Here is a 25,592-nt window from a genome sequence, read left to right as displayed (position 1 = left end):
TTAATGGTATTTTCACAATGTGGCAACTTCATTCCACACACAGCGTATTTGTGCGTGCATGTGTGTGTGTGTGTTGTAGCCACCTGCATCCCAGAGATGGATGAGAGGACCTAATTGAAGCCATGTGTGGACTTGAGGAATGCTCTAGTCTCAACTGGTGATGAAAGAAAAGGAAGAAAGGAGGAGGCCATGTTAAATGTTTTTTTAATAAACTTAAAGGACAAAAAAAGAAAGATTAAAGCTGAGCATGAAGCATGAAACGCAAACATTTACATGAAACTTTGCCAGTCTGAAGCCGGCGTTCCCACAGCCTTTTAAAGCCGGCCATTCCATGACACCGGAAACCCTGAGCTGTCATTCCCATCATGGAGCTCCGGTACCAGTCTGGAGTTTACTGATACTAGCAGAAAGATGTGACCAGAGAGAACAATCCCTGTGGAGTCCAGAGGTGGCATCTCCAGTCTTTACCTGATATTTCAGATCTTATTCCATTCCCAGTTTTATTCTGCCGTTCAGAGCATCCAGAGCTCAGATTTTATTTACAAGTCTGAAACTCACATTCCTTGTGCAGATTTGGTATTAGCTGCATGGAGTAGATCATTCCCAGTTCAGAGGTCGTAAATAAGATGAAGATAAGATTAGTCTTTATTGTCTCTCTTTTGAGAAGACATAACAGCACAATATACAACTTAATCTACAGTTTACAACAGCAGAGGGCCGAGGATATTGCACAATATCCCAACCCAGTATTCCCACTCTGCCTGTTCCCAGTACACATTTAAACATTTGTAATCAAGAGACCTGGAATTTGCCATCTAATCTTCTAATGACTTTGAATTCAGAGTTATGGAGCCAATTATTCCAGCTGAAAAAGACGAGGATGCCAGAACGTTACGCCCCTGTGACGCATTTTTCCACCCACTGTAAGTCACAAGATAAACTAAAGCATACAAACAAATAATTCCATTTTTTTTAAACAATGGGATGATTCTTTTAAATATACTGCTTGACTTGACATCATTTTCAATGAGAGAAGCAGCGGTCATGTTGCTATAATTTGAGATTTCTGCATTATCCATCAGTGGTTTTAATTCTGAACCACCGGTTTTCATGTGTTTTGTAGACTTTGAGTAGGCTTATCACCTGTGAGGTATCAGGCCCCTTCTCACAGACCACCTGGTCCCTATATAACCTGATTACTCTGATCATAATCTGTGGTCCTGGTTGCTTCTCTGAGAGGAGACCTCAACAGGCTCTGTTTGCAGCTGGGATGCACCTCAGAGTCACCTCAGAGTTGGAGGCCATGGTCTCCAGATCGGGAGAAAGTCGCTGTCTCAGCTGATGAGTTTAAGGGGTGTTGTTCATGAGTGGGTGTAGAATGTATTGAGAGGTAGATTGGGGCAGTAACGAGGACACAGTACTTTCTAAAGCTAAAGCTTTGGACTTCGTAGTCAGTGGCTGTGTTCGAAACCGCATACTTCTCCTACTACTCCTACTACTCATACTAACTTTTTGAGTCAATATGCGATTTGAGTAAGCGAGAAGTTCCCAGATGCATACTAGATTGTGGGGTATGCATGTTGGGTATGCATCATGAGGTTACTACTCCTACTCAAACTACCCAGGATGCAAAGTAACGTGACGTCGTCGATCGTCATTTCCTCTCAAAACAAAAGCACCAATTGTATCGTAATGCTTTCCCTATGATAAAAGGTAACGGGTATTTTATTTTGAGAAAATAACCGGAAGTGCGTTAGCTCACTGCGGCTAGCTTTAGTAGCGCCGAATTCGTGGGAACAAAATTGTAAATAGCCGGTATTTTGTCAGATTTTCAACACGTTGGGGATCTAAACAACTACTTTCTCGCCTGAAAATGTTTTAAATGTTGCTAAAGTTTATAAAGTTTAGAGCTTAAGGGAAATCAGCTTCAGGCCGGCTGATTTCGGCTCGGGCAGGAGCGAAATGCATTGTGGGTAAACGCTCTGCATACTGTCTGATCGATGAGTATGCAGTATGGAAGTATGCCAAATGCAAGTATGTAATATGTAGTATGCAGTTTCAAACACAGCCAATATGTCCCAACCTCATCACCTGCTGATCCTCACCAGCCATGACCTGTGGGCACTAACCAACAGAAGAAGGTCGTGAATATAGGCAGTCAAAATGAACTTCTTCCAAAGAGTGTCTCGGTTCGCTCTTGTGGATAGGCTGAGGAGCTCAGTAATCCACATCAAAAGGAGCCAGTTGAGGTGTTTTTGTGGGTCAGGTGGTTGGATGCCTCTCAGGGGAGGTGTTGTCCCACTGAGAGGAGGAGGCCATGGGGTAGAGCCGGAGCTCAATGGACCAACCCCAACACCTCGCAGAAGAGCAGGAGGAGGAGGCTGGGGGAGGGGAGTTCTGGCCCAGATATGGATGGATGGACACCACTTTTAAGGACATTCTCATGATTTCAACACATCTTTGGCTTTTCATTGTGCTCGTGCTGCTCTTTAGCTAAATAACATGGTTGTCGATGCTACATGTCAGTTGGCTTTTACTCATGAAAAACCCAACACAAGGCCAAGGCTTTGAGAGCCATCATTGTTCTCTTGAGACGATTCTTTTGGATGTTTAAAGCCCCAAAACCTCTGAAATGAATCCAGGAACCTTTGAACAAGACCCAATATCAGACTGAAATGATCATTGCAGAGCACATCATTACTCCTTTTCTAATAATGCTTCTATTCTGAACCTAGAATTGGGGGACAGATTGGGGGCAAAATTCTAAATCACAATGCCACTGTACATTTGTGCTGTATTGAGCCTTTTCCAAACATAAGGTATTTGACATTAATGGCTTTAAATGTCAATAAAAATGATGAGCGGCATCGTGGTCCCTTCATTCAGACGTACCCCCCGACAGTGATGGGCGGAGCAGCAGTGTTCTACTATAACAGAAAAGCTTCTTGAATGTTTCACAGGATAAACAGTTTATGTAATCATTATCGGTGCTCTGTTGAACATACCAGCAGTTTATCTGTTTAGGGTCTGTGTTGTAAAGACCTCGGAGCTATTATCAGCTGAAGGGTGTGTGCTGTCACCATTATTGTTCACTCAGAATACAAATGTGTGCCAGAGCAGATATGTCAACAGGACCATCATTAAACATGAAGATGATTCGGATATTTTTAGTCTCGGCCCAGTGATTGGTCAGTTTGTACAGTGGTGTCTTACCTCCACTTAAATACATTAGAAACTAAAAATATGTGATAAAACTGTGAGATAAGGTCAAAACTATTGGGTTTGTGCAGACTTCAAATTTCCGAGGACATTCAACTTAACTTTGAAGCATATTGTGTGTAAAAAGGCTCTCCAGCATCTGATTACACCATAATGACCATAATGATTTCTGTCCTGACTTTTTTTGGTCAAACATCTTTAAAAGAGAAGAACTCCTTCAGTCTAGTCATGTGACTGATGAGCTACAGCTTTCCCCAGACATCTGTGGGAGTCATACATTTGAAATGATGACTCCCACAGTTTGTTCGGGGACTTTTAGGCTATCGCAGAACTGAACAAGCTGTAGCTTATCTGCACACTTATTTCCAAAGTGTTTTATTTAGTTTGTAATCAGGTTAATTTAAGAGTTTCTTTCTTTGATGTTATCCGCTGACCCTTTTCATACATGTCCTGATTTATGAGAATAATTTTACTGTTTAAAATGATTTCATTGTTTTTGTAGATTTAAATTTTTATCATCAGTGGGGGCATTTTATAGTTATAATTACCTGATATGACCTGATGAAATGAAACAATGCAATCTATCCGATTCCCCATGAAAATCAGACGATATGACAAATTAAAACCCACTGAATGTCTGTTAGTCTGTTTGAGTCCAGACTAAACATGGAGAAGCAGCATTTAGCTGTTATGCTGCAAACAAGTGGAACAAACTGCCAGTGGAGATTAAACTTTCACCAAATGTAGACATTTTTAAATCCAGGTTAAAAACATTTCTTCTCTCATGTGTCTATGCATGAAATCTGCACAATATATTTGAATTTATCTGGACTGTTGCTTGTTTTTTATAATTTTAATTCATTTTAATTATTTAATTTGTTTCTCTTTATATTCTTTTACGTATTTTTAATGCTTCTTCCACTCCCCGCTGCAATGCTTTTATTTTATGTGAAGCACTTTGAATTGTTTTGTACATGAAATGTGCTACAAATAAATCTGACTTGACTGGTCTGCAGACTGCAGCAGCTCAGATTTCTGTTCAAAGTGAAACTTAAATGTTACTATTCAAACAGTTTTCCCAGTCTGTTACATAAAAAAACACCAGATTGCTTATTCAGACACGATGTTCACTTTCAGTTAGATTAATGTCTGAATCCAGACTGAATCCCAGCAGAGCCAGTATTCCTACTTTAGAGCAGCCTAGTCCTGTTTGAATATTGACCCCGATGTAAAGCCGATAGAGCTGACATGACAGATTAGACCTGATATTCTCACATCGGTTGGAGTTCGGAACGTTAATCTCCCTGTACATCCTCAGTATGCATCTGACACACCCAATACAGGCCAGTAATCCCAGTCTACAACAGTCCAGTCCCAGTATAAATAACAGACACATATGTCTGATGCCCCCGCTGTGGAAAAAGATGAGAAACAGGTGAACGCCAGCCTCCACACACCAGGGGGTGCTGCAGAAAGAAGTGTGCAATGAAAACCTTCTCTTTTCTCCCTCAGGGATTTGAACTACAACAACCTGGTTGAGTTTCCCACGGCCATCCGCTCGCTCAGCCACCTCAAGGAGCTGTGAGTGTGAACTGTTTCTTCCCAGCAGACAGGACCAGCTCAGGTTCTCCTGTAGTGAAATCACTTTAGAAACTGTGTTTAAATCAGTAACGTTGGTCACATATTCAAAAGAATGGGCCCCATTTTATACCGTAGCATAGGGAAGCTTCTCTTTAAAGGAAGTAGGGAGTTTACAGCAAGGAATCGGTAAGGAAGGAACCAAAGGAAGCGGAGAAAACTCTTTTTCTTTTATCTCCCTGTGCAGCGGTTTCCACAGCAACAGCATCCAGTCTATTCCAGAGCACGCCTTCATTGGGAACCCATCACTGATCACCATGTAGGTACCACAGATCCAACTGACCTCAGGCGGTTATTTAATCCTTGTTGCTGAATAACTTGTCAAGTCGACATGACAGAACCATCACTGATGGCTTAAACTGAAAGTATGAATTACTAAGTTTTTTAAGCATCTTGGTATTAATCCGGGTTGAAAACTTCTTGTTCTTTTTAGTGATGAAAGGAGTATTTATCTTTATGCATTCCTTCATGTGCCCTTTTAAAAATAAAACCAGCAGCCGGGTTAGAAGATTCATTCAGAAACCTCCAGTTTTATATTTTTGTTGCTTAAAACTAATAATTTGCCAAGAAGTTAACACATTATGTCTTGTGATAATAGAGCAAAGGTTTGTCCACTAAATGTAAAGAAAGGTCGATCTCATTCACAGATACATTTCAGAGTTCAGTAAACAGAAATTCAGTCGGTTTTTGGTGTGATGGACCTTTGACAATTAAAAAAAAAAAGCAATAAAATGTAGTTCTTAAGGTGTGGTTTTACTTTTTTAAAGCTAACACAGTAAAAACCCAGTGAACCAAAGAGTGTGTTGCTGTTTGAGATGATGAACATGTTTCTGTTTGTGCTTCGCAGATTTTTTTATGACAATCCGATCCAGTTTGTGGGACCCTCTGCCTTTCAGAACCTCCCGGAGCTCCGGACGCTGTGAGGAACATTTCAATTCAATTCAAAATGTATTTATATCGCACATTAAAACAACCTCAGCTGACCAAAGTGCTTCACAATAGCAACTGCATCACACATTAAGAAAGTCATCAATAAAATAGCAATTAGAATAACTGCATCACAGATCAAATAAAATTTGTAATAAAATTAGCAATAAAGTAACAATAAAAGTAGCAAGCCAAGGTAAACTCCATTTCAGCCAGAGAAAAGAGATACATTTTCAGTCTGGATTTGAACTGATCTGAGGACTGAGGGGAGCTGACAGACGACGGGAGGCTGTTCCACAGAGAAGGCTCCATCACCTCCATCACCACTGGTCTTTAGCTTTGGGAACAGCCAACAGGAGCTGGTCAGCTGACCTCAGGGCTCTGGGATGAGTGTAGGGCTGCAACAGCTCACTTAAATAAGATGGCCCAGAGAGTTTAAACACTTAAAAACAATCAATAAAACCTTAAATTTCACCCGAAAGCCGACAGGGAGCCAATGAAGGGTGCACAAGACTGGGGTGATGGATTCATGCCTCTTTGTTCTGGTCAGCAGGTGGGCTGCAGCGTTTTGGACGCTCTGTAGATGCTGCAGAGAACCCTGGTCCAACGCTAGATACCAAGAATTACAGTAATCCAAACGCGATGTTATAAATGCGGGGATTGCTCTTTCAAAGTCAGCCCGAGGAAGATAAGTTTGAATCTTTGCAAGAGTCCTCAGCTGGAAAAGCTGGCCTTGATGACAGCACTCAGAGCAGTAGGACCTCAGCATGTTTCAGAGCAGTGGGAAAACAGCCAGCCATCAGAGAAGCATCCACCATTTGCACAATGCAGGGACCAATACAATCAAAAACATCTATAAACAAACGACTAGGAATGATGCCTGATGGGCACGAAGAAGGCTTTAACTGTTTAACAATTTGAGTCACTTAGAGACACAGGATGAAAGCATTCAAAGGCAGCATGGCAGACTGATGGAGCCACTGGATCCACAATAGATAAAGGAGACAATCTAAGATCAGAAATGTTGTTTCTGAAAAATGTCAGGAAGTCTTCACAGAAGTTGGATGAAGGCAAAGCAGTGCTTCTGTCACACGGACTTAAAAAAGAGATTTCAACGTACTAAAAAGCATTTGAAGAGACAAGATTTGGCAGAAAGCTACATTTTGCAGCTGTAACTGCTCTCTGATATTCAGCGAGTCTTCAGCAAGAAGGTCTTTCTTCCACCGGCGCTCAGCGCGCCTGAGTTCACACATACGCTCCTTTAACCAAGGTTGTGCCATGGGTTTTATGCGCTTCAGCCTAAATGGGGCTACTGAGTCCAAAACCTCCATACAAGTTCCATTAAAGTCAGGAGTTTTGTAAATCATAACGATACGTTTCACTGAAAGCGCCAGAGAACAGGGAAGCTGAACAGCGCAAGGACTGACCACACCCTGTGAACAGTCCAGCAAAGTGGTCAGAAAAGTGTGTTCCGCAGATCTCACTCATATTTGCATTAAGACCAAAGGACAGCACCGGGTCCAGGGATGTGTCGAGCCCGACACCGACTGAGTCGAGTTAAAAGAATCAGTCGGATTTAAAAAGTCTTTGGGCAGTGGTCTGGATTCACAGCAGATTCACAGATTCCCTTCTCTCGCAGTCAGCACTAGATATGATTTATTTAAAGTGGTCACCAGCGAGCAGTGGATCTGATAACTGAGGAGACTAAACATGCCGACGGCTGCGCCCTCCTCCTAATGCGCACCCTGCTGTTTCATCTGCTTTTCCCTAAACGGACCATGAGTCATAAAATTAGCATCATGCTGCATCAGTTAGATTGTGAAAATACTCACTTAGATCATCAACTCGCTCAAATCTTCATTTTCCAACAGACTTCTATACAATATCAAAACAACTCCAAGGAACTCTCCCTTAGACGTCAGAGTGACGTTTAACACACCAAAGTGTTTTAAAACCAGACGGAGGCTTTTTTGGGTTTTTAAGTTACAGGCAACTAAATATCCAGGCCTGGATGAGGAGCTGGATTTAACTGTGTATATGTGCTGTTGTGGGTCAAGTGACGCCATCTCCCCTGGTATTTAGGCATCCATAAATTTAGTTTTCAGTAGTTTTTTTCCGAGTTTCCTGTGTGAGTAGTACTGCTGACAGAAAGTCCCATTATAGACGGAGAATTCCTATTGGTGGAATTCCAGTATGAAGACACTTGGAATTACGTTAAATCCTTTTGACTACCAGAGGAAGGCTAGTGGGCCGAAACACTTTGGGGTTTTAAACGTCACTATAACTATAAGTGTGCCATGAAAATAAAGGCATTTAAAGATGTTTCTGCAGGCGAGTGCCTCTGAGTTATCTTTTATATTTAACGTGTAGACTTTTGAGGGCTCTTAGATCAGTCGGCCAGAAAGTATCCTTTAAAAAAGCATTTATTTTTATTGATTACAAAAATGATGCAAAGTGATTCTATAAGTGATATATTACCGTGTGGCAGCATTAGTCCACTGAGTCTCAGGTTGCTTTCTCTCATAGATGGAAACTAAAGGTCAGTGCGAGGGTACTTGGTATTTAGCCTGATCCTTGTTAAATCAGGTGCTAATTACACGAAGAATGCAACCAGGCAGAATATTTTCTGTTTCCTCCACATAAATCTGCTTTTCTCGGCTTGAACTCTGTCTTGTGTTTCTCTCAGATCTCTGAATGGAGCTGCAGAACTCACCGAGTTTCCAGATCTGACAGGAACCAAAAGTCTGGAGAGTCTGTAAGACACACACACACACACACACACACACAGAGGAATGCTTCATATCTGAGCATGTTTGCTGTTGTAGCCAACATCAGTGTGTGTTTTGAGAGCTGAACCTCAAATCAGGCTGCTGTTATTAATACGCTGCAGTTATTATTCTATCTGACAGGCTGTAACTTTGTTTTTCTGCAGCTCAGCCTGAAATTAAAACCCTTCTTTCTCCTTGTTGTGACCCAGATTTCCATGTCATAATAAACACCTTCTCCTCTGTTTATTTTCCTGTATTTTTCCATTTAAACTTATTTCTGAAGGCAGTGTGTGTGCTCAACAGTAACCTCACGCTGAACCAGTAGGTGGAAATAAAAACTCCGACCAAACAAACCGCCCCACATTCTTCCACTCGCTGCTTTTAAAATGACCCTCCCAGCGTTACACGCCCTGACATCCTGTTTCATCCAGTGACCTCAAATTCTGCACATAACTGCCGTTCTTTTAATCACACATTCCCGTATTAATGTTTAGCTTTCTAACTAGCAGCAACACAGAACAATCTACACACTTTTTAATCAAGTATTGTGTGACTCATGAGGGCTTTTGCTCTGTTTCAGATGCTCGTACAAACGAGTCATTCCACATTAATCATCTTGAAATTACCAGAACAAAGCCTCGAATGATCTACAAGCCATGCCCCAATAACGTTGGGACACTGTAAAATATGATGAAAACAGAGGGCAATGATTTACAAACCTCATAAACCAGCCCTTTATTCACAGCAGAACAGAGAAACACATCAAATGTTGAAACTTTGCTCATCTTGCGTTTGATGGCAGCAACATATCTAAAAAAAAAAAGTTGGAACAGGGCAACAAAATGCTGGAAAAGTGAGTGGTACTAAAGGGAAACAGCTGGAAGAACACGCAGCAACTAATTAGGTTGATTGGCAACGGGTCAGTAACATGATGAGGTATAAAAAGAGCACCTGAGAGAGGCAAAGTCTCTCAGGAGTAAAATGGGCTGAGGTTCAGCAATCTGCACAGTTTCTACAAGTTGTAGAGCAATTTCAGAATAAAGTGCCTCAATGTAAAACTGTGAAGACTTTAAATATTCCGTCTACAGAATATAATAACATCAAATCATCGTCTGTGAACACAGCTCACCGTCACATCCACAGATGCAGCTTAAAGCTCCATCAGGCAGAGAAGGAGCCACATGATCCAGAAACTCTGCCGTCTCCTCCGGACCGAAGCTCATTTAAAACGGACTGAGGCAGAGTGGGAAACTGCTCTGTGGTCATATGGATCAGAACCTGACGCTGCGTCCTCCAGACTAAGAGGAGAGGGAGCATCCAGCTGGTTATCAGCTTTCAGTTCAAAGCCTGCTTCTCTGATGGTGGTGCCTCTGTAAAAACTTTTGTTGAGTGTGTTGCTGCATCAAATTTGAAACAAATTGGATTTTAGGTTTTGCAACATCTTGGAAACCTTCCCAACTTTTCTGGAAACCTTGATTCACATCCACACACATTAATGCAGTTACACACAATGAAAGGTATCCTGTTAATATCTGTACTTCATGTCCTTGCAGGTTCAAACATTGTCTGAGGAGACCCTGAAACGCCTGCAGGTCTGCAGATCAGAAAAGGTCTAACACGTTCTCCCTGTGTTTGTTCAGGACCATCACCGGAGCGCGGATCACCTCTCTGCCCAGTTGGGTGTGTGAGCAGCTTCCTAACCTGCAGCTGCTGTGAGTTCAAACACAATCTGCTCTCACTTTCAATGGTCTGCAACACACGTCTGCTGTCATGTGACTCAGCTCGGTGTCCCAAACATCATGTGGCAGCTGGGACTTTCTGTCTCTACTGAAGTAGAAACCTGCGAGCTATGGTCGACTCGCTGCGATGTGTTCAGGGTGTTTTGGACCTGACCGTGCTGACAGCTAAAACTTTGTCTCCGCAGTGATCTCTCCTATAATCAGATCCAGACTCTCCCCAGCTTCTCCCGCTGTGAGAGCATCCAGAAGATGTGAGTTTTATCTTCTTTTTCTCAACATTCATTTCTTTCACAATTGCTGCTCCAAATGAAAACGGCGACCACAGCAACCAATAAAATCCACCCAGCTGTGCATCATGGGAACAATTAGCCCAGTTGTAGTCTATTTATGACCAATCACATCGCTTGCTTCAAAGCAGAACGTGATGTAATGGAAATACGATGGCTAATGTGTGGGTGTGTGTTCCAGTGATCTGCACCATAACGAGATCGAGGAACTGGAGGAGAACACCTTCATCGGCCTGATGTCGCTACGCTCTCTGTAAGCACACACGCTCACACACGCACACACACGCTCACACTCACACACACACACGCGCACACACACTCACACACGCTCACACACACTCACACACACTCACACACACTCACACACGCTCACAAACGCTCACACACGCTCACACACACTCACACACACTCACACACGCTCACACACACTCACACACGCTCACAAACGCTCACACACGCTCACACACACTCACACACACTCACACACACTCTGCAGCTTTAATTAGCCAGGAGATCCTGAGCAGTGATACGAACTTGCCCTCTATAAGTATTTCCAAATGGAAGCACACCTTTCCAGGTGGTCTGCTTGATCATAGGACAGGTATGATGCCAGCACCTGACACACAGAAACTTTTTATGGAAGATTTTACTGTAAAGCACACCTTTGATGCACCTGAATACACCATATTGGATCCAGCAGAGTTTAAAGTTCTGACATGACAGCAGCTCACAGCACCCTCTAGGGTTCAGCTTTATGCCTGATTTAGTTATAGATGTGGGAGTGTGAAACACACCATTTCTTTTTATCTGGGGATTAGAAACAAAGAGTGGCTGTTACATGAGGCCCCATGGTGCTTTAATCCAAACTAACAAGCTGAAACAACAGCAAAAATGAGGTTGGCACGCAGACGTTGCAGAGAGATTAGACTGGTTAAGACATCCCCTGATGAAATACTGAGAAAAAGTTCTAGACTTTCTCCTGAAAGCACCAATCCCACTTTGTCTCGAGACTGTGTGGGTATGTGACTGTTGAAAATGGTTACATATGGATACCAAGAAAGAAAGATCTTGAAGGAAAAACATTTGAGGATTTCATTCATGTGGTTTTTTGTAAAGGGATGGCTGAATAAACCAACAGGATAAGAGTGTTGCTGTCCTGATCCTATTTCTACTGAAAGGAAGGCAAAAAAAAGGCTAAACATTTGAAAAACTTCCACAGATAAGCCCCAGTCTTCATGGGAAGGTGTTTTCTGGACATAGATAAAACCAAAGTAAAACTCTGGTAATAAAGGTCATCAGTTGGTTTATAGATGTTAAGATGAAGCCCAGCCTACGTGCAGTAAAACACGGTGGAGGTGTTATCATGCTGAGGAGCTGCTTCTGCAACTAGAGATAATAAATGTGTCAAAAGTAAGATGAAACCAGATTAGATGTATTATGGTAAAATCCAGTGTTAAAAAACAAAGTTAGCAGAGACATTATTGAGTCTTACAGCAGGAAAACAGCCTGAAACACAACCGATTACACAGCAGAATCACTGAAAAGGAAGCAATGGACTTTTTTTTTTCAACAGCAGCAAGTCGTGATTCCCCCTTCTGTCCAGCGTTGCTTCAGCTCATTGAGGTTTGCAGCACTGGTTTCTGCACAGCTCTCTGAAGGTCCCACCACAGCATCTCAGTCAGGCTGAGGTCTGGACTCTGACTGGACCATTGCAACACCTTGATTCTTCTCTTCTTCACACATTCTGTTGTAGTTCTGCTGCTGTGTTTGGGATCATTGTCCTGTTGATGAGCCAGTTTCAGCCCAGCTTTAGCTGTCAGACAGACGGCCTCACATCTGAGGTGCCATTTATACTAATCTGTTTCTATATCGTTTCTATCGCGGATGCACTGTCCATTTACATTAAAATACTGGAATACGACTTCATAGGTGGAAGGATTCAAAGACGCCGGAGCCCACGTAAGCATTCGCATACGATGCTGATTTTAGCAGTTGTAAACGGTGAGAAACGAGGATCCGCAGTGCAAGCCGTACATGGAGCGCCGCTTTTGGGTTAGACCGGGAAGAAGCAGCGCATGGTGGGACAATTTCGTGGACCAAGTTGTTGTCACCGAAGAATGGCGCGAGAACTTTCGAATGTCCAGAGCAGCCCTGATAAATCTGTCCGAGCGACTACGTCCACAGGTGGAAAAGAAAACAACAAGAATGAGACGGCCCATCGACGTTTTTACCAAGGTTGCTTGCACCTTATACTACTTGAGTGATGAAGGGAGACTACGGAAAACTGCAAATGCCTTTGGACTTTCCCGTCCAAGTGTCTCTCTCGTCATTCGTCATGTGTGTAAGGCAATATGCACCTGTAGGTCGTGTTTTCTAAGCAGTTGCGCATGCTCTAGATGCAAGGGCGATCATGTGATGTGATGGCTGATTAGTCATGTGACTAGCGAATCAGCCGATCCCCGTTTCAGAGTAAACAGTTAGGCTTTTATTGAGAGGACAGCAACTTTGTGTGTAAATGTAAATAGTTTGCAAGACGCCGACACGAAGAAATGGTGAAATGAATTAATGTAAACAGAGCCTGACTCTAGAACAGCGGCCCCCAACCCACGGACCAGTACCGGTCATTCGGTACCGGGCCGCACAGAAAGAATAAATAGCTTACATTATTTCCGTTTTATTTATTATCCGAGTCTGAACAATGTTTTATTTTGAGAAATGACCGAATTCTCTCCGTTACATCCGTCTATGACTCACTCTTGACAAGTGTCAAGATGCTTGTCTCGGTCACGTGATACGCTAATATTAAACCCACAAGCTAGCTAAATGAGCAAAAAACAGTCTGAAAAGTTTCTTTGGAAAGGGGAAAATGCCCAGTGAGGAGACCTATGACCACTAAGAAAAAGAAAGCTGCATTTAACAGACAATACCAGGAGACCTAATTAAAATATGGATTTATCGTGACAGGTGATTTAACATGCTAACTGAGGCCTGCAGAGTCTGAGATGTAGCTCTTGGCTTTCTGACCTTGGGGTGACCTTGCTGGGACGTCCACTCCTGGGAAGATTGACAGCTGTCCTGAATGTTTTCCACTTGTGAATAATCTTTCTTTCTGTAGAACGATGGACTCCAGATAGTTTGGAAATGGCCTTCTAACCCTTCCCAGGTTGATGGGCAGCAGCAGCTGCTTCTCTGAGATCGTTGCTGATGTCTTTCCTCCTTGGCATCGTGTTAACACACACCTGAATGCTGCAGAACTTCTGCTTTTATAGAGCTGCTCACACTGACTGATGATCAGTGAATCAGAGCATTGATCTTTGGTTCACTTAGTTTTACACATACTGATACATAAAACCTTGGAATTGAAAGGCTTTACTTTCTTTTTCTCATGATTGTAGATACAAAGGAAGCACGGCTCCTGTATTATTTGTCTTTCACTTATGATTTACATGTTTGTTTTTTCTCTTTCTCAGCTTCCTGCCTTTCAAAGTCATGGATGTGATAAAGATACACTGTATAACTTGTCAATTGTCTTTTTTCAATGTAATAACAGTTTTTTCTAATATTTTTTTCTTTCTCGACTCTAATTAATTTTAGCTAACTGTAAATCTAAGTTACCTGGTCTGTTTCCTAACTTCCTTTCTGCCTGTTTTAGTGATTTATCCTGGAATAGGTTGTCGTGCGTGAAGCCAAACTCATTCTCTGCTCTGCCGTCTCTCTCTAAACTGTGAGTTTTCTTATTCATTTGAATATCTGCCACTTTTTGATTTCTCTCTTGTGAAAACCCTCATGTTTGTCTGTTTGAATCCTTCTGTCCCAGAGCCCCATAGGCAACGCAAATGTATTTATATGACACAAGTCAACAACTATATGATTCAAAGTGATTTACAAAGACAATAAAAGCCTAAAAAAGTCAAAGTGAGAGGTTCAGAGCAGGGAGAGTTATTAATCACACAGGTGAACAGGAAAGTCTTCAGGTTTGACTAAACAGAAGAAGAGTTGACTCAGACCTGCGGGTCTCTGTGAGTTTGTTCCATTAAATCTGAGAGCAGCTTCTCCGTGTTAACATCTTGTTAGGATTTGTGGGTTTTGGTTTGTTTTGGGAGATATAGCTTATGGGCTGTTTGTCTTCTAGTTTATTATTTCCCTTTTAGTCTCCCGGTTTCTCACGTTATGTTATCTGATCATCATTGCTTTAGTTTTTCCTCCGTGCTCTGCTTTAGACTCTGTTCTGTGTTTGGCTTTAGTTCTGGTATTGAGCTTTATTCTTTGTGTTGTCAGTCGTCGTCAGTTTAGTTTCTTTTTGTTTTCAGTCTTTTGGTTTTTAGTTTAGTTTCCCCACTATTCTTGTCTTTACCCCAGATGTCCTCAGCTGTCTGTGTCTTGACCCTCAGTCTCTGATTACACCTGTTTCCCGTTAATTTCTCGGATGCCGTCTCTCTACTGACCAGCCCTTTCAGTTTTTATAGCACTCCGGTTTCTTTCGTCATTGGCCGGTTCGTTCTTGTCCTGTTGCTTTTTGATAATTTCCCGTTCCTCGGCATCCTTGGATCGTTTAACAAAGACATTTTTGGTTAATGGTTCATTTGACTCCCACCTTCACCATGGATCACAACAGCTCTAACTCTGGTGACAGAAAGCAAACCTGTTCCAGAAGACGTGAAATGTCTTGGAGGTCCATATTGTAGCAGATCTGAGATGAAAGTATTTAAAGCTTTATAAACCAACAGCAGGGTTTTAAACTCTCTGGTGGACAGGAAGCCTGTTAAGAGACCTCAGGATGGAGGATATGATCCACTTTCCTGGGTTCAATGAGGACTGAATCAGCTGTCTGATCCTCTTTTAGGCAGAGCAGGAAATACTCTGTCACAGGGATTGATCAGGTCTGCTGGAGATAGATGCCTGGAGCAGCTTTTCTAAATCACTCCGACACATTAGTCCTTTTATCCTGGAAATATTCTCCAGGTGATACTCGGCTGAGTTCAGGTCTGAGTCCATGATGACGCCCAGATTTCTGGCCTGGTTTGTGGTTTTTAACACTACAGACTGAAGCTGAGCTCAGATTTTTAACTGTCCCTCATTGGCTCCAAAAACAATGGCCTCTGTTTTGTCTTTGTTTCACTGAAGAAATTCTGGATCATCCAGTTGCGTATGTAAGGGATTATAATTCCCAGACGTCTGCATAACTATGACGGCATAATCTTTTGCTTTGTATAACCTGAGCCAGTGGGTGCATGTAAATGCTGAATAAAAGAGGCTTCAGAAATGATCCCTGAGGAACTCCACATGTCATTTTTGTGAGATCAGATGTGAACCTTTAGACACCTGTAGACACAAAGTAGTCTCTGTCTTTTAAGTAAGATTCACACCAGTTCAGGGTTGTGTGATCCAGGAACTGAGATCCAGGAACACTAAACAGAAACGTTGCTGTTCTCTGCGTTTCATTGTAAGTGGTTTATTGCTTTAATAAGAGTGGTCTCAGTGCTGTGGTGTGGAGGGAACCCTGACTGGAATATGTCAGAACAGTTGTTCTGGGTCAAGAATTAGTTAAACTGTTGAAAAGCAGCTTTTCGCTTCCTTTACCTAAAAAAACAAGGTTCGATATCGGCCTGCAGTTATTCATTTGTGAAGGGTCAAATTGTTCTTTTTTAGCGGTCTTTGGAAAAACACCCTATGGGAGAAAATAACTGAAACTGTAAATGGCTGAAAAGCGCACCCTCTCTGTCTTTGCAGCGACCTCTCATCCAATCAGCTGTCGTCTCTACCTCTGATTGGTCTGCAGAGTTTAACTCACATTCGGTTGTCTGGAAACAATCAGCTGATGGAGTTAATACCCCGAGAAGACCTGCCGCGAGTCAGGTGAGCGTTTACTCCTGAAACCATGTGTAAAATCTTTGTGTTAAGAGAGTTCATCCATGTCTCACTTTGCATCGTCTCTGTGATGCTGGAGCCAGATTTATCCAATCCATCCTGTGTCATGGAAATGTCACTTTAGCCGTGTTTTTAAATTGTTTGAATGAGGAAACAGCAGCATAAAAGCTGCGTATCATCTTGTGTTTGTGTCCGTTCTCAGAGTTATGGAGCTTCCTTACGCCTTCCAGTGCTGCGCCTTTGTCTCCTGCGAGAGGAGAGGAGGAGGAGGAGGAGGAGGAGGAGGAGGAGGAGGCTTGTCCTGGGAGAGGGAGGAAGCAGCAGACTTAACTGGGAGAGACACCTCTGTTCTCTCCAGTCAAGGTGAACCAGCACACTATTAGCAAGCTTCCACTGGAAGACCCAGTGCTGCAGTTTCACTTGTGCTTTGACACGACAAGTCAAAGTCTTTGTCTTGCATAAAGACAATGATACGATAAGGCGTAGCTTAAAATACCCCAACATTGTCATTGTTTTATATTCAGGTCTGTAATATCTCGTTAAAAACACTCAAAGATTCTGCTTCTTTTTTTTTACAAATCAGCTGACTAAATTGCCTCACCTTCGCATGACTTCAGGCTTCAGTGAAAACCTTTTAGTTCCATGATCAGGTGTTAAATTGCTCTGTTCCCGTCTCAGTGCTGCTGAACCTGTTTGTGCAGATTCTGTTGTCACTGTTTAATGTTCCGAAAGAGTTTACTGATGCATCCCCACTTTGTGTCTGCAGTAGATCAAGACTGGGAGGATTTTCTGATGGAGTTTAAAGATGAATCCAAACCGCAGCACTCTGTCCACTGCAGCCCGGTACCAGGTAACAAACTCAGAATTAGATCAATTATCAGCTTCATTGTAGGAGATGAGAATTTTTGCAATGAAACAAAGTCCCGACAGTCTTTGTATTCACTCCAATGTCACCCATTAAAGCAGTCTCAGTATGGTTTTTAAGTCTTTTTACAGCATTGTTTGTGACAAAGTTCACCCTAAAGCGCACCATTTTCTTCTTGATGCACACCATTTGTAGATCAGGTTTTTCTTCTGGTATTCATGACTTTACCATGTTCGGTTGGTTGGTAAAAAGGCAGCCAGCTGCTGACGTGTTTCAGACGCTTTATCATCGTGCAGCAGTCACCAGAATACAGCACCATCCCACTCCAGTGCAGCTGATGCTCATGGCAACAGAAACACATCATCTGCAAAAAGCAGAAATGGAACTCTGAGCTTCCCAAACCAGACGCCCTCCTCTCCCCGGCTACACCTCCAGATCCCGTACATGAAACCACAAACAGGATCGGTGACGAGGCGCAGCCCTGGTGGAGTCCAACATGCGCTTTAAATTAGCGCCAAGGATGCGGACACGGCCATAGCTTTGGTTATACAGGGACTGAATAGACCGGTTCCCACAGAATCCCTCAGGAGACGTGGCCTTCTCCAAGTCCACAGAACACCTGGAGGCTGGATGCTCAAACTCCCTTGACCCCCTCAGTGTGACTGTGAAGATCTGGTCCTCACTGCTCCTCCTTTCTCAGGGACTCTGATTCCCCCGGTGGATGGAACACGTTTTCTGCTCCTTTTTTAGAACTGGGGATTATGACCCGGTCTGCCACTCCACAGGTCTTGTCCCAGACCTCCATGTGACGCTGAACAGATTAATGTGCATGAATAAACCTGAATTGCTGTTAAATGATGGTTTGTGTTTCCCGCAGGACCGTTTCATCCCTGCCTCCATCTGCTCGGCAGCTGGATGATCCGGGGCGGGGTGTGGCTCATCGCGGCGATCTCACTGGTCAGCAACAGTCTGGTCGTGCTGTCAATCTTCTTTTCTCCAGTCAGCACGGTCACGCCTCCCAAGCTGCTGATTGGCCTGCTGGCTCTGGTGAACGGCCTGATGGGAGTGTGGAGCGGTTGGTTGGCGGCAGTGGATGCCTGGACGTTCGGCAGCTTCTGGAGGTATGAAACCAAACCGGGGACGCAAAGCAGACCCAAAGCCAAAAGTTAGAGAATGTCATTTCATCCTGAAAATTACAAATGAAATCTGAAATTTATTTTGATGTATTTGACAGCAGAGTTGTGTCGTTGTGTTGTAGGTACGGAACAAAGTGGGAAAGCAGCTTCCTGTGCCGCCTCAGCGGCTTCCTGTGCGTGTTTGCATCTCAGAGCGGACTCTTCCTGCTGACCGCCGCCGCTCTGGAGCGATGTCTGACCGCCGCTCTGAGCAGCAAAGCTGACAGGAGCAGCGGTGAGGAGGTTCAAACAGGCTGTAGCAAAGGTTCTAACAGCGTTCAGCTGAAAGCTTTATTTCAGTCTGCAGAGTTATGTTCTATGAACAGAAGATGAAAAAGAGATTTTAAAGTTCTTCAGGTGTATTCAGCTCTGGCATTACAGCTGCTTTCTCCTCCTCCTGCAGGCCGCTCTTCGGTGCCGCTCCCCCTCCGCCTGTCGGTGTGCGTGTGCTTCCTGCTGGGCCTCGCCGTCACACTGCCCCTGCTGATGTTCACACACAGTAGCACCTCCCTCTGTTTGCCCCTTCCTTCCCCCTCCTCCTCATCCTCCCTGGCCTTCTCCGTCTCCCTGGTGCTCTTTGACTCTCTCTGTTTCCTCCTCATGACGCTCGCTTACACTCGTCTTTACTGTCGCGCCAACAAAGCTCCACCCGCCTCAGACGAGGAGGTAGCGTTGACCCGACACGTCGCCTGGCTGCTCTTCTCCGACTGCCTCCTCTACCTCCCCGTCGCCTTTCTCTCCTTCTCCTCCCTGGTGCGGCTCCCTGCCGCTGGGCCAGAAGTGGCGAAGGGAGTGCTGCTGCTCGTGGCGCCGCTGCCCGCCTGCGTCAACCCGCTGCTCTACCTGCTCTTCAACCCGCTCGCCAGAGAGGAGCTGGCAGCTTTGGCCAAACGCACCTCTGGGGGGGTGGTGGTGAATAAGCTACGAAGAGGCGGAAGAAGAGGAGGAGCGGCCGGAGGAAGGCTGAGCACGCTGGATTCAACGTACGACGAAGACGCGGAGAAGCAGTCGTGTGACTCGACGCAGGCGTTGGTGGTGGTGGGAGGCGTGAAAGAAGAAGAAGAAGAGGAGGGGCGAGGAAGAGGAGGGCACGAGACACAACATTCACTGGCGTTTGTTGCCCCACGTCACTAAAACCGGCATACAAACACACGCATGCAGGGTTTGACGTTCTCACCTGACAAAAGCCTCAATGTTGTCTCAGATAACCACAAAACAGGCTCCTGATTGGCTGTTATATGTAAAGAGACATTTAGTGCAGATCAGAGAGTGAGCAGAAAGAGATGGACAATTGTTACAGCTGATGGTCGATCCCATTCAGACAGAAACTGTTTTAATACCTACTGCCCTGAGGCCATTTGAATTCAACACCACACAGGATCCACTAAAGTGTAAACAGAAGAAAATGGCATAAAAGATGAAAAATCCATGATTCCTACATTTACTTTCACTTTGATTTTATGTCAGACAGTATGAACCCAAACATACATATTTTTTTACATTTCAGACATGAAACAGGTTCCAGGTACTAGTACCTGGACACTATGCTCAGAGTTGTCGTCGTATTTCTGGACCTGTAAGCATATTTAAGTCCTGTTGAATGCCTCCTACGGACCGGTTGAACAGGGAACATTTCTCCTGCCTCCTGCGATGCTAATCCCACCTGAATGCAGCTAAAGTCAGCCAACAAATTAAACTGAACTTTTCAAATTTTGATATTCAGCCATTCGGTAGCAGATAAAGGGATTAGACATCATTCACAAGTCGATTAAATAAACATCAGAAACGTCTGCCTGTAGGGGGCGATAGCGAGGCTTTTTCTCAGGTGAGACCAAACTCCCACACAAACATGTAAAAAAACACAGAACAAAAGTGACTGATGGGACAGTGAGGCAGCAAATGTAGCAGCAGCTGGAGAACAGAAATGAAAAGCACAAGAAGGAGCGCTCCATCAACTCACCGCCAGTTTGGACTCTTTATTCCTTCACCGTTTTCTCTCCATCATTTGTTTTTCCTGCTGTAAAACTAGCTGTCAGAGACTAAGCTTTCGATCAAAAGAAGGAGTTCCAGGTTCATAGTGGGGTGTTGATCAGGACACACACAAACACACACACACACAGGCGTCATGAAGGGTGTAAATTCTTCACTTTTCACATTTTTTTTTTTTAAACGTGGCACAGTTTACAGCGCCGTGTTACCAAACGTCCAACCAAATGCTTGCGGCAACAGCTCGTGTTTTTGCAAACGTATGTGAAAACTGCAGAGTGTGTGTGAGTTTCGTCAGAGTCGAACCTCAAACTGAAAACAGGAGTCAAGAGGACAAAAAGCAGCTGCGGCTCATGTTCACCAGCTGAGAAAAAAACAACGAACTGGCCCTTTAAATGGCTTGTTTTCCTCACGTTTGCATCTTTATTTGAAAGTGTTTCAGAGGAAAACCTTCAAAGCGTTTCAGTTTAACTCAAATCTCACGATAATACGAAAAGAACAGTGTTTTCTGTCCACTTATGATCAGTCCTTAATGTTTACAGAAGTCATTTAGAGGAAAGCAACAGGTTTAGTTTGGAGTCCTCATGTGCGTTTGGATGTTTGTGTCTGTAAGTGTGTGTACATATTGTAAATAGAAGCAACTGTGACAATCCTTTGTTTCTTTTCTGTAGACTGTGAGAAATCTGATGTTTTTATGTCTGTACATCACAGCCCTATTTACTGCTGTTATCAGAAGTTTCCCACCGGCTGATTATTAATGCAACAGATGATTAAAGTCTGTGAACTCTCATTCATTTTTATACATTTTGGCATAAATAAGACCTGTAATATCCCCAGATTTTCACACACATCCTAAAAGTAGAGGAAGAGACTCAGCAAACCAAACAAGACAAATTTATTAAACCACTTTATTTAATGTGGATGAATGATCCAGTAGTACATATCTGTGATTGTTAAAAGTTTGTGAACCTTTGCTTTCAGTATTAATGGATACTGGCTGAAATGGTTTTTCATTGGGAATTAAAGGGGAACTCCGGGGCATTTGAAGCGCAATCCCATTGCTAGAGGTTGTCAAATACTGACAGTAGGACACAGACTGGTGCAAATCGGCGCTCCCTGTGCGGCGATTGCACTGTTTGCGCAGCCTGTCATGCTAGCCAACTACGTGGTGGCTAAGGGGCAAGTGCTAAACCTTCCACGTAAAACAACAACTTGCACACATGCCCCGGAGTTCCCCTTTAAAGTAGATATTTTTTTAAGATATTCATTTAATTTTTCTTTCATCATTTTTCAGTTGAATCTCTCGTGCATTTTGCTCGTTGTCCTGCAGTAGGACCCGCTTTCTTTTGAGGTTGAGCTCATTAAAATCTACCTTTAGACTTCCCAGGACTGTTGGCCTGGATGCATTGAAACAGGCCCAAACTATGACACCACCACAGGTTCTTGAATGCAGTGTTTTGCTATGGAGCCCCTAAAGGGACATGGAGGGATTTTTTTTTTGCGGGATCTCGCAAAAGTATTGTGAGATCTCGCAAAAGTATTGCGGGATCTCGCAAAAAGTATTGCGGGATCTCGCAAAAAGTATTGCGGGATCTCGCAAAAAGTATTGCGGGATCTCGCAAAAGTATTTTTCCCACGTCAGTGAACCGGAAGTAAAACAGACACAGCGATGGAGGAGCCTACCCATCATCCGTGGGAGAAGTTTATTGATTTCTATTTTAGTATTGGCCTAACATATAAAGACATCAAATCCATTCTTGCACGTAGACATGGCTTTGACATAAGTGAGAGACATCTGAAAAGAATACTCAGGGCGAGGGGGCTTTCTCGTCGTAATGGGTAAAAAGGGGCTCCGTAGTTTTCCTTTCTGCAAACCTTTAGACTTTTTATTTATACCAAAATGTCCCTCAACTATTCTGGTTTGCCCATATCAACTTTAGAATATTCTTCATGGAGAGCAGTCCTCGCAGCCCCGTCATGCACATCAATCTTTCGACAAGCTACGCATGATAAATGTGAATCGGACACGTTTCCTTTGAGTGGTTGGAAGTGAATTAATTCAGCTGTGTAGTGTCACCAATGGTTTGCTAGTGGCTGTAATTCAGTAGACGAAGAAGTAGTTTTTCTAACCAGAAACTGAGGGAAAAAAAACAACCACTGTGGTGGACATCCACAGGAGGAATGTGGAGAGAGCTGTTCTTCAGGAGTTGTTTTCTCTTGGAATATTTAGGATATTGGATCATATCTGGGAAAACGCTGCTCAGTGATATGAGTTTATTGTTTTTAAGAAACAGCTGGCGAGTTACGTCATTTAAATCTTTGCGGGTCAGACGAGATTCCCTTCCCATTCCCTCTAACAAGTATGAAGTCTTCAAAATGGGCAAAAACCACCTCAAGTGAGCATATAAACTTTTTTATTCATTCGTGAAAGTTGATTTTTTTTTGTTGCCATTTTCTCATTTAAATCTTCTAAATGTTAATCAACAACTGGAACATAAAGCTGTCTCCTGTTGTTTGGTGTTCTCCTGATGGCAGATGGATACAGACCTGCCCTCTTTGTTGCACCACTCCTGGGGAAGGTAATCGGATATCTGTGGACTCCAGTTTGAACTCTTTAGGTTTTTGTAAACCTTTTTGAAAAGGTTTACAAGAGTCCGTTGTTGAAAGCATCAACAATGTTTTTCCGAGCCCCTTAGAAATCTCTTGTTGTTGACGCCCTTCCACAAAGAAGTCGGGATCGTCAGACCTCAATAGATCTCAGTCCATTTCTAATTTCAGCCTCAAATTAAATGTCAATCCTGGAGCTCGTCTCTGACATTCACAGATATCTAATATTAGATCATTTTCCTCAATAACCAAATGAACAAGTGTCATGATTTTGTCTAATTTGTTTAACGGGATTCTCTTTTTTTACTTGAAGGACTTTACTGAGAATCTGACGATGTTCCAGGTCATACGTGGAAACATAAAACACACTAAAGAGTTCAGTTTTCAAACATTTTCCAGGCTGTCCTGGTGAATCCTCAAGCATCGTTAGGCCCAATGAGAGGTGGAATCTCTCCGCATGTTCTAGGTCTTCCTTGAGGTTTCTTTCCATTGGAATGTACCAGGAAATCCTCAAAAACGATGCCATCCAAGTAGGACCCTGACTAGAATGATATGCCACGATCACCTGACCTGGTTCCTTTTAGGTTGGACTGTTTGAGCTCATTTCTTTACAGGACAGCTGGGATTTCCTGCATTTCACAGGAGAGGAAGTGCATGTTTATGTCAATGTTCCGAATTTAGCACCCAGATCCCCATTCCTCTTCTTGGCCTTACCCCTCTGTTGGGGTTGCAGGAATGAGGGGCCCCTGTTGTTTTTTAATTTCAGGAGTGGAAGTCATCCAGTCCTTCAGCCAGGAGCATCAGGGACCATCTGGAAGGCCGGATGACCACAACATCTTGATGTAAAAAAAAAAAAGGGGATCTTACCGCTGCAAAACAGAGTGGTATGGATGAGGGATTAGGATTGGGTACTAATCTTCATTCTGTGGATTTGGTCGACATCAAGTGTGGACATACTTCAAGCTACCATCCAGGACAACAAGCTGAGTAAAAACTACTCATACCACCATATTCTGTCATTCAGGTTGATTTACTGTCTTCACCATAAGAGAACAAAATGTTCCTAGGCTCTTGAGGTTTGTCCATTTTCAGCCTCCTTGTCTGATCCCTCCTCCCATCTGGAGTATAAATTCCAGAAGGGGCGTAGCACATTAATCCTACACTGTAAACCGAATTAAAGCTAAATATCTGCTCTTTTACAAACTTTAATTCAATGCTATTCCGACAGAATAATTAAATAAAGACTGCGATAGGCTGCAATGAAACAACTGTTAGATGATGCCGCTGCATCCTACTTCATATTAAGTGATTTTAAACCCCTCCTACCTCGTCTCCGCCCTCTGTCCTCAAGTCTTCTGCTCGCATCTTTGGTGGGAGGGACTAAGACGAGAGAGGAGGAGTCAAGTGGTTGCAATTTGGAAATTTAGACGAAGGGTGTGTCTCTTGAGAAAAGAGCAATCGACATTTTCCTGCGGTGTATTCTTCCCCTCCAAGTGGCTCACTGCTGCCCTCTTGAGGGGAGATAAAAACCACAAAAAACCCGATAAAGAATGGCACAAGACTGTATGGGATGAAAATAAGTGGTTTGCACCCTTCCGAACATCTGGCAAAAATCTGGTATCTTAAATATTAAACTCCTAGAAGTAGTTTGACATTTTTTTAGCCATCTGATCTGTCCAAATAAGTTAAAGTGAGGCAGCTTGGAAGAATTTTCAACACACTGTCCACACTGTTTTTGATCTGCATGTGTCTGATTTTGTGTTGCACAAATGATTCATGTTAAACCCACAACCTGCATGACTTAGTACACAGATCCGATGTGAACCAGGAAAGAGTTGACAAAAAGTTTATTTCAGATCAAGATCCACTTGCTGCTCTTTAGCCAAATTGTACCTCATGACATTCTGACCCCCATAGAAATAATGGGGCATAGTTCAAATCTCTGTAAAAGAGTAAGCGAGTGGATCTTTTTATGTCCAGCTTAGTTTTTAAAGGCTTATTAGTGAATTTGTGATGTGAAAATAAATTTTCTGTGTTGTATTTTTCATTGTGAGTAAAATAAAAAAGATCCAGGCAGATTATTTTTCAAAAGAATCTGAGAAGCATGACAAATGCATTTTTCTGTGATCAGCACTTAAAATGTATAAAAATTAAAACATCACAAGCTTCATTTGAACCTAAATGGTTCAAACTTTTTACCAGCACCTGTTTTTTTCTTCCTGTTGTAAACTTTTGTAAAATATCCGAATGTTTTGAGGTGTCTAGGTTTCGATGAAGTTTCAGTTTGTGACAAATAAAACTGTCTTAAAGCATTCAGGTGTTCGTAGTTTCAGTTCTTCACAGATTGTATGTGGTCTTAGTTTAGAGATCTGTCTGTGTGGCCAGAATGAACTAAATTTTGATTGAAGGTGAGAATCTGATGGAAGTGAAGCCATGAAGCAAAGCACAAAGAATGTATTCAAGCCCCAATTTAATTCATTTCAGTTTTATTTATAAAAATCACAACAAATTTC

The 25,592-nt window shown here is 43.0% G+C and overlaps 1 protein-coding gene across 1 annotated transcript in view; it reads left to right on the top strand.

The window, feature by feature from the left end:
• Positions 1 to 25,355, top strand: part of LOC142385725 (leucine-rich repeat-containing G-protein coupled receptor 5-like) — a 56,531-nt gene extending 31,176 nt beyond the window's left edge. The window contains exons 7-22 of the mRNA XM_075472437.1: positions 4,732 to 4,800; positions 5,045 to 5,116; positions 5,705 to 5,776; positions 8,471 to 8,539; positions 10,193 to 10,264; positions 10,477 to 10,542; positions 10,760 to 10,831; positions 14,231 to 14,302; positions 16,309 to 16,434; positions 16,649 to 16,713; positions 16,744 to 16,809; positions 17,213 to 17,296; positions 18,189 to 18,432; positions 18,570 to 18,751; positions 18,890 to 22,053; positions 22,098 to 25,355. Coding sequence (XP_075328552.1) covers positions 4,732 to 4,800; positions 5,045 to 5,116; positions 5,705 to 5,776; positions 8,471 to 8,539; positions 10,193 to 10,264; positions 10,477 to 10,542; positions 10,760 to 10,831; positions 14,231 to 14,302; positions 16,309 to 16,434; positions 16,649 to 16,713; positions 16,744 to 16,809; positions 17,213 to 17,296; positions 18,189 to 18,432; positions 18,570 to 18,751; positions 18,890 to 19,620 — 2,062 coding nt within the window. The 3' untranslated portion in view covers positions 19,621 to 22,053; positions 22,098 to 25,355. The remainder of the gene's footprint in view (positions 1 to 4,731; positions 4,801 to 5,044; positions 5,117 to 5,704; positions 5,777 to 8,470; positions 8,540 to 10,192; positions 10,265 to 10,476; positions 10,543 to 10,759; positions 10,832 to 14,230; positions 14,303 to 16,308; positions 16,435 to 16,648; positions 16,714 to 16,743; positions 16,810 to 17,212; positions 17,297 to 18,188; positions 18,433 to 18,569; positions 18,752 to 18,889; positions 22,054 to 22,097) is intronic.
• The last annotated feature ends 237 nt before the right edge of the window (positions 25,356 to 25,592 follow it).

This window comes from Odontesthes bonariensis, chromosome 8 (genome assembly GCF_027942865.1).
Source record: "Odontesthes bonariensis isolate fOdoBon6 chromosome 8, fOdoBon6.hap1, whole genome shotgun sequence".
NCBI lineage: Eukaryota > Metazoa > Chordata > Actinopteri > Atheriniformes > Atherinopsidae > Odontesthes > Odontesthes bonariensis.
The sequence above is the reverse complement of the archived record's forward strand: the minus strand, read 5'-3'. Positions and strand labels throughout refer to the sequence as shown.